Source organism: Apteryx rowi, unplaced genomic scaffold (assembly GCF_003343035.1).
Source record: "Apteryx rowi isolate R43461 unplaced genomic scaffold, aptRow1 scaffold_478, whole genome shotgun sequence".
NCBI lineage: Eukaryota > Metazoa > Chordata > Aves > Apterygiformes > Apterygidae > Apteryx > Apteryx rowi.
In genome coordinates, this window is record NW_020450736.1 from 98,198 (window position 1) to 121,600 (window position 23,403).

Sequence of the window (23,403 nt, forward strand, 5' to 3'; positions counted from 1 at the left end):
GCAGGCGGGGGCTGTGTCTGAGCTGAGCTCACCTGTTATTTCCAGGCATCTTAAGAGCAGGTTTCAAGCCCTTATTTACTTTTTCAGTCTGTGCAGGAAGTCTGAGCTTAAAAAAAAAAAAAAAAGTTACCCAGATAGAAGTATAATTACCCTGGCACGCCTGCATTCCTGCTCCAGGCTTAGGCAGGGACAGACTCCTCCTTGTCAGTGCAGGCATACTCCAGCCAAGAAGAGGAACTGATCCCTGGAGCTCATCGCCACAAACGCGTGCAACTGAAACCTCCAGCCATGCTGAAACAGATATTATCAGACATGTACATCGATCCTGAGCTGCTGGCAGAACTCAGTGAGGAGCAGAAGCAGATCCTCTTCTTCAAGATGAGGCAAGAGCAGATCAGACGGTGGAAGGAAAGAGAAGCTGCCGCAGACAAAATTTCAGCCAAGAAGCCACCATTGAGAAAAGGTAAGTTGCTGCCTGCCAGCTGCTTCCACCTCAGACACAGATCTGACCAAGTCAACTACTCCCTAGATAGAGGGGACAATGTGGCCCCAGAGTCTTTTCTTCTCCCAGGGACACATTATAGTCATATTCCCAAACCTGAACTAAACCCATCTCCAATGGGGGTACTTCTAGACTGACATCCAGCTCATTTCACTCCCTGGCCCAGACCCAGACACGCTCTGTCCTTCACCAAACCACTAATTCCTCTTCCTGGGAAGACATGGTTTATTTTTCTCCTGGGACACGAGATGCATCTCGTCAGTGTCTCACTGACCGAAGCCTCTGAATCTGTGTATAAAATAACCATGGACACGAATGCCTGTCCTGGAGCACTAGCAACAAGCCTGCAACATATGAGAGCTTGGCGAGTGCCATTACCTGGGCTGAGGCACTGAGCTGCTGAGGATTGCCTGTTGGGCCTTTAGACCTGAAATCCCCTTGCCAGGATTACACAGCATGCTGGCTCACAGCTGCCAAGAAGAGAGTCCTCTTCCCCCAGCCACCTCCTACCTGCTCCATTTGCAGGTAGCGCAGCCTCACAAAGTCCCTGGATAAGGGATTTGAGGAGGGCCGTGGCAAGGAATTAGAGGAAGAAAGAAAATGGTGGTGTCTCCTCCCTTGCTTTTGGGCTCAGAAACACCTCCTTTATTGACAGAGAATGATTCTGACTCCGGCATTGTGAAATGAATTGTGAAATGAAATGGCAGGGGAGGGTCTGTGTTCTGTCCCAACTGAGCTTCTAACAAGGGATGGACACAATAAACTACCTACAACTCCCTGTCCAAAGATACCTCCTTGCTTTTTCCCACATAAGGTTGCTCTAGGAAAGGCTCTGTCAGTGGCAATAGCCAGGAGGGTACAGCACACGGGATACAGACCCTGCCTGGGGCTGCTGAGCAAACAGCATTAGTGAAAAGGCTCCTTCTCTTCCAGCCAGTGGGAAGTCAGTGAAATGGAAGCTTGGTGCCGACAACGATGTCTGGGTCTGGGTGATGGGCGAGCATCCGTCAGATAAATCGTATGCTGCCATCTGTGAAGAGATCCAGGCACAAAGGGCAAAACGGTTAGAGAGCGAACAAGGCAAGGAGCCCAGGTAAGCACCCCTCATGCAGAGGACTCTGAGGGTGGACACAGGGAAAGGGACATCTCTAGAGAGCCAGGCTGGAATCTCCTCTGTGGAGACTCTCCTCACTGCTCTGGGAACTCTCCTCCTTGCGCTGAAGCAGGTGGACAAGTCTAACACCCGCACTGGGAACAAGCCTGAGCCCTTTACAAAATCCTGTTTTGCTTTCCTATGATTTCTGCCCTGGGGCCAGGCAGTGTATGGTTATCACTGTCCCACCCTGCTTGCAGAGCAAAGGCACAGCGAAATGTCAGCTTTCTGTGAGTACATGCAATCCTGGCAGAGACTCAACCTCCAGCCTAGGGCCTGCCCTAGCTGTTCAAGTCTCCCATCATATCCCTGCTGTGCTGCAGCCACTGAAGATCATAGAAGATGGTATGTGTGTTATTGCAGCAGGTGATGTGTTTGGATTGTACTGATTCATCAACAGGTGTCCAGGTACAGCAGGACAACAGTTACTCACAATGAGTAATGACTTTATTCCCTCCCCCTGACCTGGAGATATGATAACTGCTTGTCTGCACAGCAGTGCTCTGCTCACATGTGATTTCCTCTCAGATGCTTAGGTAGCACAAAGTTACTCCCCTGGATTCCTAAGTCCTGTCTCTCTTGCGTTTCAGAGAGACTGACTCTTCTGTAACATGGTCTCTGCATCCACAACCAGGAGTCCTGGGTGGGATGGATGTTCGTAGGAACGATAAAAGCAGTGTGCAGGAGCAGAAGGAAGATGGGAGAAAAACAACCGCCACTACAACAGGGAAAAACTGGGAGCTCAGAGAGGTACTTTTCCCCCTTCTTCCTATTCAGAAGTCTTTGCTTTGAGAGGTGGGGAGTGCAGCAAACCCTGATTGCTAAAAAAGGGAAATCTGAAAAAGAGCTGACTGTTAAGGCTTCTTTCTTCTGCAGTCATTGAAGAATCTGTGCTGTAACATCCTCCCTTAGGACTGGGGAGGTCTGTGTGTTATTCCCAGCTGTACTCTGTACCAACAGACAAGTTGCCCTGGGTTTCTTTGCATCTGTTCTCCACGGGTAAAATGAGGGTTTCAGTACTTTCTCTTCTGTTCTCTGGCTGTTTTGGTCTGCTTTTCAGGCAAGACCAGCGAGGCTCTCCCACCAGTATCTGCACATACAAGGCCACATCCCTCGAACAGATCATCTTCTCCTATAAAAGATCAGGAGAGGGCAATACTACAAACAGATAATTAAAGAATTAGAAGATAGTTTATGACCTTGACAGGACAGGACAGCTCCAAATGCAGCTGACTAGAGTRGCTGCTTTGCTGTTTCATTACAGAAAGGTTTTTCTCCAGTAATAAATACATTTATACTTTTTAAATGGCTCGAAAAAGCCATTTACAGAGAACCAACTGAGAAAAAGACACAAGTTGAATTATCTACCAATATAACCAAAGTGGAATAGGAATATCCTACCAATTTAGTGGGAAAAGTCCAGTCTCATTCAGTGGGGTTTTAATTCAACCTTTTGCTGCTAACTTGTATGGTTGTTTATTATTTCATTATACTGCTGTTCCGTATTTCAGTATAAAAGCAAGGTAATTGAAGGCTGAGTTTTGGCAAAGTGCTTCTCCCACTGGTTTCAAATACTGAAGGGATCTTGGGTATTGTGTGCTGCTGGCTCCTTTATCAGGAGTCTCTGAATCACATTGGGGTTTTTTTTAGCATCGTTTGCTGGAGTTGAACAACTATGCGAGAATTTTTTTTTTTCTTTTTAAAGGAAGTTGTTAGTCACAGCTGGAGAGAAAGCAGCCTTTATAAAACAAACAACCCCCCCACAACCACCACCAAAAAACCTCAAACCCCTTCAAGGCTTGCAAAAGGAAAGAGCAGGTCTGCCTTTCTGTCTTTCTTCCTGTCAGGATATTTTTAGTCATTTTCCCAGGTTTCTGAAGCTTCTGCTACTGGAAGGAGGGATCCAGGCTGAAGAGCCAGGCATTGCATTTTCTAGACCTGGGAGAGGGGAAATTTCTCTGACCTCCCCTGTTACAGCAGTTTCTCTGAGATCTAGTTACCATTTAACTGTACCTGAGAGAACTGAGCATTCTGTGTTTCTGCTGCAGGGAATGTGGGTTTGAGCTAAGAAAACAAGCTGTTTTACTCACATTTTAAGTTCCTAGTTCTCTGTCAAGGAGAGGGAAGCTGGAAACCCGTGTTAATATTAAATATTAGCCAAATAGATGATGACGATATAACAAAGCCTGTCCTTGGTAAGCAGTGTAGTACAGTTAACACATTACTCATTGCACTGTGGGAGGCAGTCTGGGTCAAATGCAGAGGTCAGTGTGTTTGTTCAAAGATAAGTCTGACTGTTTTTCTTAAAAGGCAAGTCTCGACTACCAGCTTCTGCCAGTGTAGCTAGATTGGTTTGTAGGGGAGAGGGAACAGGAGATAAACAGCTAGTTGGGTCAGTCCCACAAATCGTGGTTTGCAACACCCAGACAAAGCTGCAAATGAGCGTGGGCAGGTAAAGCACTAGATGGCAGGTTCTGGCAGGGCTTGCTGTATAAGGAGGGAAGGATGGGAGATTGTCTGCTCCCTAGCATCACTTGGGAATATCACCTGGCAAATCCAGGTGGACTTAGGGCAATTGTGACTCCCTTGAGCTCTCCTGTTAGCCTCCTGTGGCATATTAGGCCTTATACGATAAAGAAATTATGTTTGTCAGAGAAGGCTGGCAGCATGTGGTAACCTAAATGTCACACCAGCCCTTCTGCATTAAACACACCTATTCCCTGGCTGCTTGCATGTGCAGGGGATTGCACTCACTACCTGAGTTCAGCCTGGAGTCACAGGCACAAGTGAGGTTCGCACAGGGAGTGCTTTGCAAGTATGGGCAAGACTGCGTGGGGAAGGCAGTTGGCAGAGCGCAGAAAGCCCGGCACTCTCATGTAAACAGCCTTCCAGGCTCCTGGAGCTCAGTGCTGCTACAGAGTACCCATGCTCTTGGCCTGCAAATCTCCCAAATGTTCATCATGGATTTTTGGCAAGGGGCAAGCTCCGAAAAAGAATGACAGTCCTAAAGCTGCATTCCTTTCTCACTGCTCTTTTTTTCTGCCCAGAGGGAAGTCAGAGATGTTCACCAGATGCTGGCAGACTGCCACATGAGGAAGTGTGGCTTCCAACAGGTAAGCAGTAATCTAGGATGCTTCTAATACATCAGGTCAGGCCCACACATTATCCTGGAACCCCTGTCAGTCTCACAGCCTCATCTAACCTGAACGGGTCCTCACCCCTTGGACCAGTTTTATCCAGCGTTGCCACACTGTGATGTGTGGTTTCACGATTTGAGGATGATACAGAACTGACCAGTGCAGCAGACTGGGGAGTGGCAAGGGGAGCTGATCCTGATATTTCCGGTGGGCTGGTTTCCCCTACTTTCCCTGTTGTAACCTGCAGTAAAGAAAGAGGGTTTGTGTTGAAGAAATCACAGGGATTCACACTAGAGAATGGAGTTCCCAGTACACAAAGACTAGCTAAAGAGCAGAACTAAAAGTAGGCTGGGACAAAGCACTGAACATACTGTTTGTTTCATAGACTAAGGAAGCGCAGAAGAGAAATTCAGAAGAGACCACAGCCCCCCAGAAGACAGTACCACAGAGAGGCGCAAGTTTGGAGAGCCAGAGCATGCTGCAGAAATCTGATGAGACTGAGCCTCAGTGGCAGGAATCCTGTAAGATCTTAGGATGACCTTTTCTTCTGGGGCTCCAGTAATCCTAGGGCTCTACATGGTCATCTCATTCTCCTGCAAAACTGGAACCAAATATACAGTCAGTGGGTGGAGAGTACTGCCAAGAAATACAATGCTACATTATCAGAACACAACACTGAGTCTAGAGCTGGGCTAGGAAATGGAAGCTTTATCATATGGAAAACATCACTATTTGTAACTATTTCCCATTTTTGGTCTTGTTTATATTTTGAGTAAGCTGAATTTTTTAAATTGAAATAATAGTTTTAAACATTAACAGCAACACCAAGCACAATGAGTCCTGCTGGCATGCTGCCGCCCTCAGATACTGTATTAAGATAATTAACAAATAAGAACCACTTGAGTGTAGCCAGAATAACTCATTTTAAACTAGAAGCTAGCCTTTGGTAGGACTTTGCTTATGTAAACAAGTATCATGTGTGACAGGGACTAACCAAAAACGGCAATTACAAAAGCAGTTAAATCATGGCAAACGCCTTTCACTGAGTGAACGTGTTCTTTTTATGAAGCCCTTCTGGGCTTCCCAAAAGAGCGGGAAAGACTTTTGCTGCTCAGTAAAACTCAGTTCTGTACAGAGGGTCAGCAAAAAGCCAGGGTAAAACTCCTTTCTACAGGACACAGTGCTTCCTTGTGAGGAGGTAGGCTGCTCTGAGACTTTGGAAATAATATGAAAAAGATGCTGCATGAAATATGAAGAAGGGGCCACTCCAAACCTCTCTGCTTTCCACTTTTGCAGCAAGAAACAGCCCTCTTACCGGCTTCATACAAGCAAAACCTGGCCCAGGCAGAGCCCTGCTGCACACTTGATGCCTTCCCAGCCCAGCAGAAACCGTAGGGGACCTTGTGGAACCGTGAATCACTGCCGGACACTCGGATGCTGGAATAACAAATGTAGCAGAAAAAACCTCTGTGGGGCAGTCAAAGGCTTCAGTGCCTGGGCTCTGGGTAGGGCTTCACTCTCCCCTCTGTGAATCCCCCATTTCAGTCCACAGTTTGAGATGGGAACTATTTTCAGCGATGTAATTTGCTCATCATTTTTTAGGCAACTGAGTGTATAATGACTTTGCAGGAAAATTCAGCTTAACCCAGCTCTCAGAGAGGCAGTTCCAACATCGCCTGCTCTTCCCAAAATAAGGGGTTTGAAGTTTTTTCCTCCTATATCTATGAAGCAAGAGTGGACTTTCACCAAGAAATTTCTAATGTAGTGAATCCAGAAGATAGGAAAGAACATGGCAGACAGTATGAGACTTGCAGTAACATCCATCACTGCTGCCAAAAACTTTCTGAAATCTCTACTTAAGTTACCATGCTGGCCACACTTCCTTCTAGGATCTCCCACAGAAACCAGTACTTTATAGGTGATTTTTAAAATAGCATAATCTAAAAAGACATTTTTACTCGATCCCTTTTTCTGGAGACTTGCTGTCCAGCTTCCACAGAGGCTGGGACAAAAGATCACAAGCTTGGTATATAAAAAGTACTGAGAAACACCTTCACACTTTACTTGCCTTTGTTTCTACCCAGATTCAGGTTCTGCTCCTTGCATCCTCCCCTTCTGGGGAGAAATAATATTGAAGGAAAACTGAACGCATTTCTTTTCCAGTTCCTCCCTTGCTGCTCAGTAGATGGCAATGCTGTACTACAGATTGCTATCAATTCAGGCCAGAGGTTTTATTTTTCCTAATAAAAATATCTGAAGTTGATTACAAAAGGAAGGAAAGAACTGGCCTAACTGACAGACTGTAGAGCTGGTAACTCCTACAGACTCCAGGATGAGCTACTGCATACTTATCAACCTGGATATTCAAGGCAGCTTTTCATCAATTAAAAAAATACCCAACCAAGTTCTTCACTTTCCATAACAGTTTCAACACTGCTCCCTTACCCTCCTCAAACATCACCAGCATGTTCAAATCTTTCAGAGGATTTGGGGTCATTTCAGCAGCTTTTGCTGACATGTGGATTGCCCTCTGGCTCCTTGCTGGCAATACAGGACTACTGGGAGAAGCAGCACATTTGTTGATTTATTGTTGCAACTTTTTCAGTATTGTTTCCCCATGTGCAGCTTAAGAGCTCTCCCTCTTTTAGTCTCTGCCAGAACTACAGAGACTGGGGAAATTATGTCTATGTTGATGCACAAATTAAATCGAAAAGCAGAAGGTCCCTTGTCCCTCCAATCCTTCTTATACCCATCCTCTACAGTCTATCAAGCAAGAGATATTGGTACCATCCATAATTAAGTAGGGATTTTAAGCTGACAACATCATTATGCAGTAGTTGTGTCTCCTTCCAAGAAGCTGCGGGTCAGCAGGGGGTGTACTGAAAACAATTCCTTACCTGATTTAGTAACAGTGAGTGTTCCTTCCTCCTCGGGCCTCTGCTCACATGGAAGGCACTACAGAAATCTGTGTCCAAAGCCAGGAGTCAGCATGCAAAACAAAAACAAGTAGTTTCCAGGCACCCAGGGACCTGGTGCCCAGAAAGGACCCAGACTTCTGTCTCCATGGAGGAAAAAAAAGGACTCTGTTAAACAGCAGATACCCAAAGGTGATAGAAGATGGATGGCAATTGTTCTCACAAATGAGCACATACCTTTCATACAGTGGCCAGAGCAACTGAGCCACTACAGACCTCTGAGGAGGATAAATGGCTTTCAGTTCAGGTAACCTGAAGTGCCTCTCTGAGAACAAAGGAGGGGGTGTACCTTAGTCCCAAGACAACCCCTTCCCTTCCCCCTGTTACGCTGTCTGGCACTGAGAAAACCGAAACCCTATGAAACAAGTTATTTCTCCACTTCAGCAAGCAGGGAGATGGCCGAGAGGTAGCAAACTTAAAACTTGCCTGCTTGTTCGCTCCTGTAGGACTCCTTTTTTGTTCCAGTGCGTAAATCCAAGGCAGCGGATGAGAAGAGACGCTCCCTTGCACGGCACGCCAGGGATGACTACAGGAGGCTTTCGCTGCAAGGCATCTGCAGAGGGAAGCAGGCAGACATTTCCAAGAGCGCCGTAGCAGGAGATCGGCGACCACTCCAATACCCGCCTCTCCCGCCCAAGCCTAAACTTCTAACTCCTGCGACAGCAAATGAAAGACCGATTAGGTACGGAAATCATGCACACTGTTGAGGGAAGGTGAGGGGAGAAGTGCTGAGATTCTTCTGCTGTGGCAAGGGCTGGTTGACACAAGAAATGTTCGCCCTTCTCACATGGAGAAGACAGCCTAGGGGGAAGAATACAGAGCCTAGATGATGTTCCAGGGTAGGATGTGAAGGCCATGGCAGAGCTGTTCGCTACAGTGATGAAGGGTAATTTGCTGGCCACCAGAGGGTAGCTCTGTCAGACTGGGATTCTTACTGACATTATTGTTCACTAGAATAAGCCCCCTCACCAGTAATCCTGTTTCAGTGAAGTCCACACAGTTCCGGTTGGGTCTTCCAGTGATTTCCAGCAACTCCAGTGCACCCTACTCACCAGGACTCTTCAAACCAGGCTAGCTTCTGTCACATCATAACATGTAGGGAGAGATGCTGCCTACTGTAAAGGGACACATCTAACTGAAGATATTGGAAATCCAAGCTTGCGCCATTAAAAACAAAGATGATGGCATATCAGCTGAGTGCCAGTGTACCTGTCATGGCATAAAAATTGCACTGTGTGTTCTGGCCCATCTGGAGTCAGGAGCAAAAATGCCACCAGATCCTGGGAGCTGCTAACCAGCATGTCCTCAGGTTCATGGCCTCAGTCTGCAGTTCCTGTCTTCCCACTTCTTTGGCTCTGCTCTTCTTGATAACACCTCCTTCCAAAATGCCCAGCCACTCTGTGGCACTGAGCTTTTAGAGTTTCAAGATACTTTTCCTGACAAATTCAAGTTCTCTTTCCTGCTTGTGGGAAGGGGAAAGTATTTCCTCACTAGACTTAGTGACAGGTTTATTTAGTATAACATCCTAAGCTTGGAGTACACACATCCTCTTTGCTAGGTGTCCACTGAAAGCAATATAACATTGCTGACAATCCACTATAAGGCCGTTCCCAATACACTTAACAAAAGGTAAGTCCTGTCATGGATTAAAAAGCTGCTGTTTGAAGTTGATGCACAAACTGTCTTTTGTCACAGGAAAGAAGGAATCCAGAGGACAGTCTCCAATTCCACTGAAGAAAACATCATCAAGTGGTTCAAGGAGGAGCAGTTCCCTCTCCGAGCTGGCTATCAGAAAACCACAGACACAATAGCGCCTTGGTTCCACGGTGAGTCCTGAGCACTTCTGCCCTGACCCAACCCTTCAGGGAGTTGTTGTTTCTGCTAACAGGCTTGCAGCTAGAAGCTGGGCCCAGGAGCTTTTCCAATGTGGCTAACTCCAAGTTTTCAATTTTAAATCTGCATGAATGTGGTTTAAATTCCTCTAGCATTACAACAATGGACAAGCTCAAGTGTCACAAAAGAGGTCAGATCTTCAAAATACCTTGTATATATTTGAATTTGACATGGCACATCCCAAATCCCAAATAACCTGTGCCAATGCATAATTATCCCAAACACAACAATACAAGCACAGGCATAGCCCCATTAAGAATGTCTGGGTCAGGTTTTAATACGACCACACAGCACCCACTGGGGGCAATCAAAGCTTTCCCCTACCTGGTTTAGACCATGAATGAGAGCTGCCATTATCTCACTTCTGGCCAAGGTCAGGCCTTTCTCTCTGGTGTGCCCATGCAGCAGCAGCCCCACAGCAGGCAAGATTTGCCTACACTGTCATCATCCATGAGATGAAGAAACATAGCAATCCAGAAATTGCTCTTCCCTGTAGAGTCAAGCAGTGGAATTGAGATGGGAAACAGAACAGACCTCTTTGACACACATGCTGCCGCACAAACTAGGCCAGTGTCTCATCTGGAGTCCCTTACTGCATGAAGCACGTGTTGTCTAATCTGGGCTCATGGTCAGCTGGCATGGCCAGGACTTGGCCAGTGAGCACCTGCAGTCAGCCAGTCTTACGGAAGTGCAGTGCAGGACCTTCCCTTCCTCCATCCAGGGCAAGACCCAGGGATCCTGAAGCTGCTTTCTCTGTTTTGCAAGGTTCCCTCACAGATCAGTGAGGGTCCTTGCTGTTTTCTGAACTGTGCAGTGCACAGATCCTATCACATGCAGCTTTGAGGCACCCATTCTCCAGGACAGTGAGGTCTCTCCCAGGAGGCTGTAACAGCAAGTTGGAGGTACCAGCCAACAATTCTTTACCAATGGACCTAATCCTTGAACGTAGCATGCAACTGTCCTGCTGTTACAGGAACAGTGTTCATATTCACAACCTCCGGGCCACCTCTACCTCCCTGTGTGGAATGCATGGTAACCCTGGCAATTGTTTGGACTGTACAGTGAGGGTGATTTTGGCACATCTCATCACCTCATCCCTCTCATCTTTGAGCCCAAGTCTTTATCCCTCCATACATGCTCGTCACCCACTGCATTTCAGACCCATTTTGAACAGGTCATCATGATCCTGTTCATCTCCTTTGCTTGGGACATCCCTTTGCTTTGAGACTGCAACAACAAAAGTATCATCCTCTCCTAACTTGGCTTTCAGTGCTGGCATGTCTTTCTGACAGGATCTATGATCACCTCTCTGTACAGCATTGCTATGCTGGAGCCAAACACCCTGCAGTGCTGTTATCTTTCACTCACAATGCAGAAACTGTCCTTTCAAGCTCTGCACATTTATTGTTCAGTAAAAGAACCTGCACCTATGTGCTCATCTGGTGTGCTTTCTGATTATCCCTACTTTCTCACAGCCTTTCAGTGTTTCAGAAAGGTTTTCTACCTGCTCTTGTAATTGAACACACATGGCAATTTGCTCTTTCATCACTTCCCACAGAAGCCATGAAGCACTGCTCACCCTGCTTGTCTTTACTAGGGTGACAGAAAAGGCAATATATCTCCTCTATACACCCAACTGTTGGAGGCTGGAGGAGGGCATCTGCTACCCGAGGGCTAAAAACAATCATCTCCTATAAAAGCAATCGTAAATCTGACAAGTGCCCAAAACTGCTTCCCTTCTTTAGAAAATGTAGAAAGGTCTTCTGCTTATCTATCTTATTCCATAAAAATGTAATTATGCCAAGAAAAAGAGACAGAAATAAAGGAAGCAAGAGAGAGAGAAAATGTCAGAAAAAGGGACCAAATTTTTTTCTTAAACTTTCCTAAATGCTAGATCCACACATACCATCAATTACAGTTCTGTGCAGCCTCCCTCTGTATTGTGGGTGGCTTCTAAATCTCTCTTTTGGGTCAGTTTGGGGCATCTTTAGCTGTGCACAATGGGACTCTACAAGCAGGATTTAAGAACAGTCCCATTTTCACAATGTCTGGTTTTTAGTCCAAAGGATCTACTCCAAAGGACCTCAGATGCCCATATTCTCCATCAATACTCTTGACCAAAGTTGTAATCAGCCAAAATGAATGTATATGCAGTAAGGTTTTATTGCAGGGTTACAGTGTTAGAGAGGAGAAATGCACAGAATTTGTGGGGAAAAGCACACAGGCTAACATATGCACACAATTCATACCTCCATTCAGAGTCCTGGATGACTGGCCAGCAAGTCAAAAGGTCTGTGAAGACTCAGGGTTCCTCAAACAGGCAGGCAGAGGGAGGGGCAGAGCTGGGCTTTTCAGAGCAGGTAAGCAAAGAGACAGGGTTGTTGAAGCAGGTAGGAAGAACAAGCAGTGAGCGCGAGCCAGGATGGTTGGAGGAGGCAGGGAAAGCAGGTGGGGGTACAGTACAGCTCTGACAATCCTATAGTAGTTCCACAACAACAGTTCTCATGATGACAACTTTCTCCTCTCCTCAAAATGCAAGATCTTGACCTTTTGTAAAAATTTGAGTTTCCAGACAGCTCTTAGCCTTTGGTCTCTTCACCCTGCACTATGTACTGCATGATGCTAAAGGGTGTTACTTTCTCGGGCTGTGGCAGGTGCCTTATGTTGCTTGCTTTTTGGTACCTTTTTCTACTTAGCTGCTACTTTTCTTTTTAAAGTAGTCTTTTCCCAGGTCTCAAAGCTGCACTTCTTCAATGACCAGCAGTTGACTATCAGTGACTTGTTTACAGTTCTGGGGCCTCTGTTTTCAACCTGTGCACACATTTCCAAGGCCTCTGCTATTATCCCATGTTTAAACTGTAAAAGGGACATGTGGTACCAAGCTCTATTTCATAAAGATGTTCTTATAACCAATTGATAACAAGCCTAATAGACTAGGACTGGGGCCCAGAACAGTTAGCATAAAGCATAGTTAGCATGAGACCATGGCCTGCTACTACCAATGGCAATACTGTTCTTTCTGGGCCACTGCGTAACAAAATATTCAGGGGATGGAAGTGCTATGTATTGGTTTTAGGGTGGTAAACAAAATTTCTTGTGAGAACTGTTCCATCCACTCCTGCATAAGTTTTGTGTCTTGAGTCCTCCCTTCAGTTTTGCGTCTTGGTTTTGAACAGGTATCCTAACCTCCAAGAAAGCAGAGGACCTTCTGAGTAAAGCAGTGCCTGGGAGTTTTCTGGTCCGTGTCAGTGAAAAAATTAAAGGCTACGTGCTCTCCTATCGGTCTGCGGAGGGATGTAAACACTTCCTTATTGATGCCTCTGGTGATTCTTACAGCTTCCTTGGAGTGGACCAGCTGCAACATTCAATGCTGGCTGACCTTGTTGACTACCACAAGGTGAACCTCTAGTAACACATTCATTAACTATTTGTTTTTGTGATTGCCTCAGGGCATTTCAAGACAAAAAGGGAGATTCAGTTGTCATTACATAGGTGGCTAAAGCCATTTTAACCACCACTGGGTATCCTATGTGCTGCTCCAGAAGGATGAGGGTCTCCCTATAGGAAGTCCCACATTTTATGTGCCTGCCCTATGGGGATGTCTTGAACAACCTAGGGCATCTCAAATGTCTTGGAACCTGAATCACTCCAGCGCTCTCCCTGAAGTGTGCAGAACACCTTGCACATGGGCTCAAGTTACTACATGCTATTTAATATAAATGCTGATAAGGTGATAGGTGGCAGAATTACTCAGACTACTTTTTGGTATCTCTCTGTTGTCGGGTGTCACAGCAAGTTGTGTAGGCAGAAAATATCACCTGTCTCCAGCTTCAGAATGAAAGAGAACAAGGTAATCTCAAAACAGGCAAGGCATGATGTTGAGTAAGCAACATAGCAAGTAATGGAAGGCAAAGAAGGCTCTTACTTTTGTAACGGTAACAGAAGTTTTTACTAGCGCTGACCACGGTTGYATAGGCTCAAGGAGAGCCAGATGGAACATGCATTTGTTTAGTGTAAGATCTGCCCAAGGACAGGACAATCATTTTGTCTAAAAGGTCTATTAAAATCTGTGTTTCTTTTAAGTAAATGCCTAGCATAATACAGATGTGGCTAAGCTAAACTGGATGTGAGGAAAATAATATCTGTGCTCATCTGCTAGACAAGCAGCACAATGTGGAGCTCTATCCAGGCTACTTTACCCTGCTTCTTGTGTCTGTTTCACAGTCCAGGCTGAATTCTTGAAAGCAATTGCTAGATGGCTATTGATACCAGAGCCAGACAGTTTAAAGTCAGGTTGGATATGTCTATATTAAAGATAGAATTATGTCCACAGTCTACACAGAATCCTACAGGCCCCACTGCACTAAAGCAGATGTTCACTTGGGCAAAGTGGGTTCAACCGTTGATTGGGTTCTGCTTTGTCACCCAGTGGGTGATCATGAAAGAAGGCAAGCTCCCACCAAACATCTGCTAGGCAGGTCAAGAACAAGAGTGGAAGCAGAGACTGTTCTTCCAGGAAGTGCCCGTGCTTGAGCAGGGCTCATATGAGAAGAGGGCACACGTTCATTCCAGGATCTACCTTTGTCATTCTCACAAACACAGCCAGATGCATGACACTCATGCACCTCCACCTGCACTAGCACAACAGCACACTAAGCTTGAAGTCCTACTTTCTTGCATGCTGCACAGTCCTCACTCCAGCACTTTGCAGATGGGGCTGCATTTCACACTGTAGAAGCTGAGGTTGCCTACTAAATAAACACAGCTGTTTCCAAGAACTACCAGAATCCTGCTGTGGGTTATTTCACAAAGCACAGACACTGTTTTATGAAGGCAGAGGTGAGCCACGGGGATCTTTCCCCCAAGTTCCCTGGGCTCTGAGCTGTATCACACGATAAGGTGAACAGGTCCACATGCTAAGAACGGCAGGAGGCTGCTGCCTACTCCAGGGATTTTGTGATAGATCAGGTGCACAGTGGCCTAGTTTGAAGGGTGGCATTTTAACTGTATCCTCTGTCAACAGGAGGAGCCCATCACTTCTTTGGGGAAGGAGCTGCTGCTTTATCCCTGTGGCCAAGAGGACCAAGAACCAGATTACCTCGCTCTCTTTGAATGAACCTCCCAGTCTCACTATGCTATTTTCATAAAGACTGTACTTTGAAGCACAGCTGCTGATGCTTACCTGAAACTGTTGCCATAAGTGCCTCTATTTTAAATCTTTCGTAACAAAGCAGTGGGAGGATAAGTACTGTTGTGGGCTTGTCGTATCAACCGAATCAAAGGATGCAGCAGCCCAGCAAGCTACAAAACATCTAGATGTAACATGCACATAGAAGTGAATTAGAGGACAGAGTAATCAGTTGCACAGGGAGATACTGCCACGTATTTTCTATGAGTTTTTGCAGGTCCCTGGGGAATATCTATGTTCAAGCTGCCTCTTGCTCTTGAGTGCAAGTTGTGTGCCATCTGTGAAAGAGATCGGTATCTACAATTGAATGAAATTATACCTTCCTGAAGGCACAAAACAACTTGGAAAGGTGAATCAGTCTTGACAGTAAATTGTATAATGTGAAGCTTAATCCTGTAAGATGCTGTGCCCTTGGAATCAAAGATGTTCAGCAAAACACCCAAACAAATCCTTGGTGACTCTAGGTGAAACCCCCCTGCGAAGTGAGATTTTTCATGAAACATGCATTTTTTTTTAAAAACTCCTTTAGTCTCTGAATATAGATACTCACTTGTAACTGTGTCTAAATCCCACATTGGTCTTTCTGCATGGACAGAGATTAACCTTTTGAAAAAGAGGGAAGAAAGGGATACAGGAATTTTTTTGAAAGGCTTTAACACATGTACAGAATCTAAGCAATGTAAGAAGCAGTGCCTCTATCAGTATTAGTACAGTTTACAGAGAAGTGTTTGCCAGTAAAGAATGCTATTTTCCAGAATGGAGCTATTTATTGCAAATTGCGTCCAAACTACTGGGATGCGTCTGGTGTGAACTTTAACACAGAACTTTTTCTTTCAACCTAATGTTCTCCCTTCATATCTGTTCTATTGCTCTTTAAATACACAATTGAAGATATAGGATATTGGGGAAGAAGCTGGACACAATCACATAACAAACACATCCTCACCCAGATTCCCTGAATTTGAGTTGCTGCACATAACAAACCATATGACTGAGAATTGTTTTGAGTCCACTAACATCATTTGTTAAGAGATGTAATCCTCAAATGGTGAGCCAAAGTCAGCCTTTTTTTCAGTTGTTTATCTGTTCTTTTTTTCTGTGGAATTGGGGCTTCTCTGCTTAACTTGAGGAAGCAGCCAAAAACTTCACTCTTTTTCGGATAGAACATCTAAGCCATCCTCTTCCTGACCTGCCAGTTTGAACGTGATGCATCCACCACCACTTGAAATCCCAGTCCTTCTAAAAACTCACTTTAGCCTATAATAGGATCTTGGGTCAATACAGGACTTAGAGGGTATGTTGCCCTGCATTCTGCAAGATACAGATTAAAAGAAAGTCTTGTGATCACCTGGTCTTAAAATTCACAGCTATGCTAATAGGTCATTTCCATACAAAGGAAGGAGGGCAAAATCTGCACTCCAGTTACAGCAGGTTTAACTTGCTAGAGATAAAGTCTTAATGTAAAGTGAGCTTCTGAATGTAACAACACTCTGGCAGGGCAAATGAATTATAGAGTTTCTTGAGCACTATGATATCACATGTATCAAATGGCTATTTTCAAGATAATCAGCATCATCAGCTGCGGGGGAGGGGAGGTACACTATAGACCATTCATAGGGAAAAAAAAAAGCCCTTCTTCCCTCTTCCTGAACTGTTTTCTTTTGAAAAATATAGCCAAACTAAAAGGTTGCTCAGAGATCTGCATCACTAGAGAAAAGCTAGCATCTGTTCTCAAGTGAACAGCATCCAATGTGCCATAGCTGTTGTCCTGTTGGAGACAACTCATGCAGTGTTTTGTATGCCTATGGCTGATGAAGATGCTTCATGTGACTTAGTCTCCTTTAAAAAGGCAGTTTGAGAGGCAGGACCTTAGCTTATGGAAACAAGGTGCAGGCTGATCTGGAATGGACACAGCAGTACTCACAGACATTACCAATTTTAGCACTAGGATCTATAGAGGGACTCCTCAGTGCTTGGAGCACTGACCAGCAGACTGGTACCTTCACAATACCTTTATCTTATAATTACTTATTTGCAAGTGTTGACTCAGCAGAGCCCAGGGAAAGCCACTGCCAGTATTCACATCTATCCCACGCGTTTGACGAAATCATGCCTCAGCATTGAAAGACTCTTAGTTTCACATGACTGCTGTGAAGGAAGAAACCTAAAGTTTTATACACATTGACTGCAAAGGCAGCACCCTTGCTAGAACAGGTGCCCTCAACACCAGCTCTGCCACTGCTCTGATGTCTGGTTACTCCGAAATTCAGTGAAACTAGGATGACTTGAAGGAGTTGGGAACTGGGAATGCTGGTTTTACTTGTCTTGGGGAGTTTCTCTATAGAATCCTTCTTTCTTCAAATGATGCTGTGCATGGATTACAAGAGCACCACTTTTGAACAGTTTGCTGGAGAGATTGCAATACCTATGTGCCTTTAGCCAGAGCATACCACAATCCCACAAAACTAAAGCAAGGAGTTGCCATATGACTTCTGCCCTCGTTACAGACACAGCTGCAGCTCTGCACAGGCATGGAGCTCTCCATCTGTCTCCTTCTCCCTCCAGCCAGGTGCAACATATCTGTCCTCAGCTTCTTCACCTGGGGGTGTCCTGTATTCCCTCCCAAGCTACCACCCAAAGTTGCTATTCTGAGAAAGATCACAAGTGGAGTGGGGCGCTGTCTGTGTCTGGGGCAAGGATGGCAGAGAGCTGCCTGCTAAAAGCTACTGTTGCGTTGGATGCTGTCTGCATTTTATCTGTTTCTAGCTGTTACAGCACCACTTAGGCTCACAGAAGTGTAATGACAGCCTCCCTTTCTCGTGTTCTTCTTCACCCTCCCACATCAGTGCAGTCTCCACCTTAAAGACAGCCTTACCAGACTTCTGCTGTGATTAGACTCCCCTACAGATCACTGGGGTGGTCACTGACCACTGGCTGACTTTCTCCATCTTTGATTCAATTCCACCTCTTGCCAAACTGGGTTCTGCAGCCAAGCGACAGGAACCTGCACAGACAGTACTATGTCTGGGAGGAAGAACATCTCTGCGGAAAAGGATATGCAAGAGAATCACAAGAGAGCTATTAAAAATGTAACGTGAAATTCTGACAGGGGCTGAATGATGTGCTTGCTAAAATACCAAAATTAGGGAAGTGTTGAACTGCTGCCCAGTGCACAGTGCCTAGAATTAGAGTAACATACTTTGGAAGGGACCTCTTGAGATCACCCAGTTCAATCCTGCTGTACAAATGGGGCAAAGTTACATTAAGTTGCTCAGGGTTTAGGGTGAACCTAAGGGAGGAGACTCAAAACCGTTACATTTGAGAAACAGGAAGGGCTAGACTTGAGGCAAGTTGTTATTAAGAAACTTTCATCATACAGTGCACCGTTTGGAGAAGCTGTCATCCCAGAACAGCTCAGTTTTCATAGCTCTCATACACATTCAACAAACCAATATTTGCCTCCTCCTGATGCATTAATATTTATCAAGTCTCTCCATCAAAACATAAATTGCTTTAAAATCAATGTATCATGCACACTGGGGAAAAAATGTGTTTACTACAAGACACCTGATCAGGAAGAGGAAGTCGATGAGGCCTTCTACAGACAGCTGGAAGTAGCCTCACGACCACAGGCTCTGGTTCTCATAGGGGACTTCATCCACCCTGATATCTGCTGCAGAGACAACACAGCTAGGCACAAACAGTCCCGGAGGTTCCTGCAGAGCATTGATGATAACTTCTTGACACAGGTGGTGGAGGAGCCAACGAAGAGAGGTGTGCTGCTGGACCTTGTACTAACAAACAAAGAAGGACTGGTTGGAGATGTGAAGGTCGGGGGCTGCCTTGGCTGCAGTGACCATGAGATGGTGGAGTTCAGGATTCTGCGAGGAGAAGGCAGGGCACCAAGTAGGATCGCAACCCTCGACTTCAAGAGAGCAAACTTTGGCCTTTTCAGGGACCTACTTGGAGGAATCCCATGGGTTATGGCCCTAGAAGGAAGGGGGGTCCAAGAGAGCTTCTTAATATTCAAGCATCACCTCCTCCAGGCTCAAGATCACAGCATCCCTATGAGTAGGAAGTCAAGTAAAGGAGGTAGGAGAGCTGCGTGGATGAGCAAGGAGCTCCTGGCAAAACTCAACCAGAAGAAGGAAGTMTACAGAAAGTGGAAAGGGGGACAGGCCACTTGGGARGAATATAGGAACGTTGTTAGAGTATGCAGGGATGTGATAAGGAAGGCTAAGGCCCATTTGGAATTAAATCTGGCTAGAGATGTCAAGGACAGCAAGAAGGGCTTCTTCAAATACATCAGTAGCAAAAGGAAGACTAGAGAGAATGCGGGCCCTTTGCTGAATGGGGTGGGTGCCCTGGTGATGAAGGATGCAGAGAAGGCAGAGTTACTGAATGCCTTCTTTGCTTCAGTCTTTACTGCTAAGGCCAGCCCTCAGGAACCCCAGACCCTGGAGACAAGAGAAAAAGTCTGGAGAAAGGAAGACTTTCCCTTGGTCGAGGAGGATTGGGTTAGAGATCATTTAGGCAAACTTGACACCCACAAATCCACGGGCCCTGATGGGATGCACCCATGAGTGCTGAGGGAGCTGGCAGATGTCATTGCTAAGCCACTCTCCATCATCTTTGAAAGGTCATGGAGAACAGGAGAGGTGCCTGAAGACTGGAAGAAAGCCAACGTCACCCCAGTCTTCAAGAAGGGCAAGAAGGAGGACCCAGGAAACTACAGGCCAATCAGCCTCACTTCCATCCCTGCAAAGGTGATGGAGCAGCTCATCCTGGAGGCCATCTCCAAGCATGTGGAGGAAAAGAAGGTGATCAGGAATAGTCAGCATGCATTCACCAAGGGGAAATCATGCCTAACCAATCTGATAGCCTTCTATGCTGGAATGACTGGCTGGGTAGATGAGGGGAGAGCAGTGGATGTTGTCTACCTAGACTTCAGCAAGGCTTTTGACACTGTCTCCCATAACATCCTCATAGGGAAGCTCAGGAAGTGTGGGCTGGATGAGTGGACAGCGAGGTGGCTTGAGAACTGGCTGAATGGCAGAGCTCAGAGGGTTGTGATCAGTGGCACAGAGTCTAGTTGGAGGCCTGTAGCTAGCGGTGTCCCCCAGGGGTCAGTACTGGGTCCGGTATTGTTCAACTGCTTCATCAATGACCTGGATGAAGGGACAGAGTGCACCCTCAGCAAGTTTGCTGGTAGTACAAAACTGGGAGGAGTGGCTGATACACCAGAGGGCTGTGCTGCCATTCAGAGAGACCTGGACGGGCTGGAGAAGTAGGCAGAGAGGAACCTCATGAAGTTCAACAAAGGCAAGTGCAGAGTCCTGCACCTGGGGAGGAATAACCCCATGCACCAGTACCGGTTGCGGGTTAACCTGCTGGAAAGCAGCTCTGCGGAGAAGAACCTGGGAGTGCTGGTGGACACCAAGTTAAGCATGAGGCAGCAATGTGCCCTTGTGGCCAAGAAGGCCAATGGTATCCTGGGGTGCATTAGGAAGAGTGTTGCCAGCAGGTGGAGGGAGGTGATCCTCCCCCCTCTCCTCAGCCCTGGTGAGGCCACATCTGGAGTACTGTGTCCAGTTCTGGGCTCCCCAGGGCAAGAGGGATGTGGCACTACTGGAGCAAGTCCAGCAAAGGGCTACAAAGATGATGAGGGGACTGGAGCATCTCTCCTATGAGGAAAGGCTGAGAGAGCTGGGCCTGTTTAGCCTGGAGAAGAGAAGGCTGATGGGAGACCCTATTAATGGGTACAAATATCTAAATAGGGGGTGTCAAGAGGATGGGGCCAGACTCTTCTCAGTGGTGCCCAGCGACAGGACAAGAGGCAACGGGCACAAACTGAAACACAGGAAGTTCCATCTGAATATGAGGAAAAACTTTTTCACTGTGAGGGTGACAGAGCACTGGAACAGGTTGCTCAGAGAGGTTGTGGAGTCTCCTTCTCTGGAGATACTCAAAACCTGTCTGGGCACGATCCTGTGAAACATGCTCTAGGTGACCCTGCTTGAGCAGGGGAGTTAGACTTAGACAGTGTCCAGAGGTCCTTTCCGACCTCAACCACTCTGTGATCGTGTGTGTGATTCTGCGAAAAACCTTGACCCACTTGAGTTATTGCTTAAGCTTTTGTACTAAGTGACACATTTGGGGTTTTTTAACCATACAGAATCAGAGTTCTTTTTCCATATGATCCTTCTGTTTTTTGGAACCTTTTGGATGTTTGGTGTTTTGCCAGGGAAGTGCAATTAAGATCACTTGCATCTAACAAAACACAAACACATATTTTTTAAATAAATACCAAGGGAAGAAGTACTTACAGTAGCATGTTCTCTAACTGCATCTTCTGCACAGAATGCTTTCAAAAGAGGTTCATAAGCACTCTTCCTACCGCACAGCAGCATGACAAATGACATTTTATTCATTCTTTAATGCTATCTTGCATATTTCTTCCCCCCAGCTTTTACAAGCCAAAAAACAAATCAAAATCTGATTTCAGACTGCCTCAAATTAATCTGCAGCTATAAAACAAACAGACCACTGGGAGAAACAGCATTTAAGTAAGCAAATAGGACTGCCAAGTCCATGCATTTTTTGTTGGCTAGTAAATATTAAAATGATAAACAGTAGTCAGCATTAAAAGAAAATGCTTTATAATAGCAATAACTCATGTTTTCAACAGCTTTACAGAATTGAAAAAATCTATTAAAAAGGAGATTAATTTCTAGGATGTGCCTATAATTATCATAAGAGCATTTGCAGGGTCCAGTAATCAATCACAAAAGTTTATTTTGTTAACTATAAAAAACTTCCTATGCCCTGGGAAAAACTCTAGATTTGGTCGAGAAGAATTACTTTGGTATAAAGTCACAAAATGTTCATTCATTTGGTATCTGGCTTTCAGAGTTTAAAGTCTCCTGCTAAATCGGCACTGCAAGTTGAAATATATTTCCATTTCTTCAGAACAGTAAAGCTTCTTCCTTCCAGCACTCAAGTTCTGCAGAAAAATCACTTAATTTATCTGAACCAGGTTCCTATCCACAGGAAAAACAGATTGGCAGAGCATTTTCCAAGTGTTGGAAGGCTGTACTGTTTTCTAGTAAGGCTAGAAGTAGAAAATCTGAATATGACAAAATAATTCCCAAACAAAACAAACTTAATTTAAAAATAAATCTTGAGATACTTACAGTATTCTAAAGCAAAAACACACCATCATATTCAGTTGATATAGACATGGCTCATTGCTTTTGGTTCACTGTCCACAGCAGAGAATGAACACTACCCTCCAGCTTTTTTGGAATGTCACACTTGACTGGTAAGTCATTCTTTTTCTGAATTTTAGAAAGCACCTTCCGAGATGCCTCTTGTCTCTGAATGAACTAGGAATGCCCTGTAAGTGCACTGAGGCTGTTCCCCGTCCTGCCCTTAAGGAAAAAAAATTTTTGGTCGCTCTACTTTAACCATTGTAACAATCAGAGCTCTGCTTCTCAGAGAAGGAGCTCTGTACTTATTTGAAAGTAGCCCTTTTTAGATAAGACGGGTTAGGTGTAGAAAATAACTCCTTATTATTGGCCCTTTAAAAGGTCAGTCCTTTAAACAACTGCACACATCTTACAACCATTTCAATAGAACAGAACAGAACAGCACATCCATTTGTTACTGCGAAGATCACACTGGCATTTATGTAACGTTCACTGTTTCCATAACCTTGAATCTCATCAAGTATTCAAGCCTTCCCCAGGAGTGACTTCTGGACAGGCAGGCTAATGGAGTACTTAAAAGCCCTATTAAGAAAACCCAGAAGAAGGGAGGACAAACACTTTCCCTTATCTTCCTTTGCCGTCAGCCTGCTGGAAGCTTCATCCTCTTTCAGTCTCATTCTTGTTAGCAGCTCTTTTCCAAAACACCCTGAAGTCCATTCGGAGGCTTTTTGTCTTTCTTTCCGGGTTCATGTCTTTTTACTGCTCAGCTTCTGCCTGTGTAGGTGAGTCTCAATCTCTTGTCTGAAAACCAGCATCCCTAGTTGGCCATGAGAAGCCTCGTTCATGGCCTTGGACTGCATGCACATTTTGTATTGTTCTGGGGTCAGCTCGTCCAGACATTGCTTTTCATGCCAGAGATGGAAGAGACCCCTGACAGGCGTTCTGATCACGATAAGGTTGCTGTGGAGGTATTTGCGGTACAGATGCACATCTTCTCCACCCCAGCCTTTAATGTCCAGATCAAAGCCACCTGGCACAAAGAAAATACAAAATAACACTGAAAATACATACCTTCCACTAGCAAACTTGATACTGCTGTTCTGTGGGTCCAGTTAGCTCTTTAAAAGAGCCACAGTTTCTGGCAACATCATAAAGCATCCAGATTCCTCAACTTAAATAAAATCTTTCACCATCACGCAAAATTACTTTATTTGTACTGAGCAGTGCTTAGTTTCTGGTAGCCTCTATGGCATCTGGGAACAGTCTGAACATGTAGCCAGAGCACTGCTGCTAAAGAGGGGCATAAAGACACTGGCTGGGGAAAGGGAAGTTGATCACAGTTTTATA

General features: G+C 45.4%; 2 protein-coding genes across 5 annotated transcripts in view; one reads left to right on the top strand and one right to left on the bottom strand.

The window, feature by feature from the left end:
* The first annotated feature begins 288 nt into the window (after positions 1–288).
* Positions 289–14,776, top strand: SH2D4A (SH2 domain containing 4A). Its single transcript, XM_026078326.1, has 9 exons — positions 289–463; positions 1,436–1,595; positions 2,246–2,405; positions 4,703–4,768; positions 5,178–5,313; positions 8,233–8,449; positions 9,463–9,593; positions 12,837–13,057; positions 14,684–14,776. The coding sequence occupies exons 1-9, from the start codon at positions 289–291 to the stop codon at positions 14,774–14,776; spliced, it is 1,359 nt and encodes a 452-aa protein (XP_025934111.1).
* Positions 14,777–21,298: 6,522 nt separating this feature from the next.
* CSGALNACT1 (chondroitin sulfate N-acetylgalactosaminyltransferase 1) overlaps positions 21,299–23,403 on the bottom strand; it is a 42,730-nt gene continuing 40,625 nt past the window's right edge. For all 4 annotated transcript variants that reach the window (XM_026078329.1, XM_026078327.1, XM_026078328.1 and 1 more), the window contains one exon: positions 21,299–23,086. In XM_026078329.1, the coding sequence (XP_025934114.1) occupies positions 22,803–23,086 (284 nt within the window). In that variant the 3' untranslated portion in view covers positions 21,299–22,802. The remainder of the gene's footprint in view (positions 23,087–23,403) is intronic.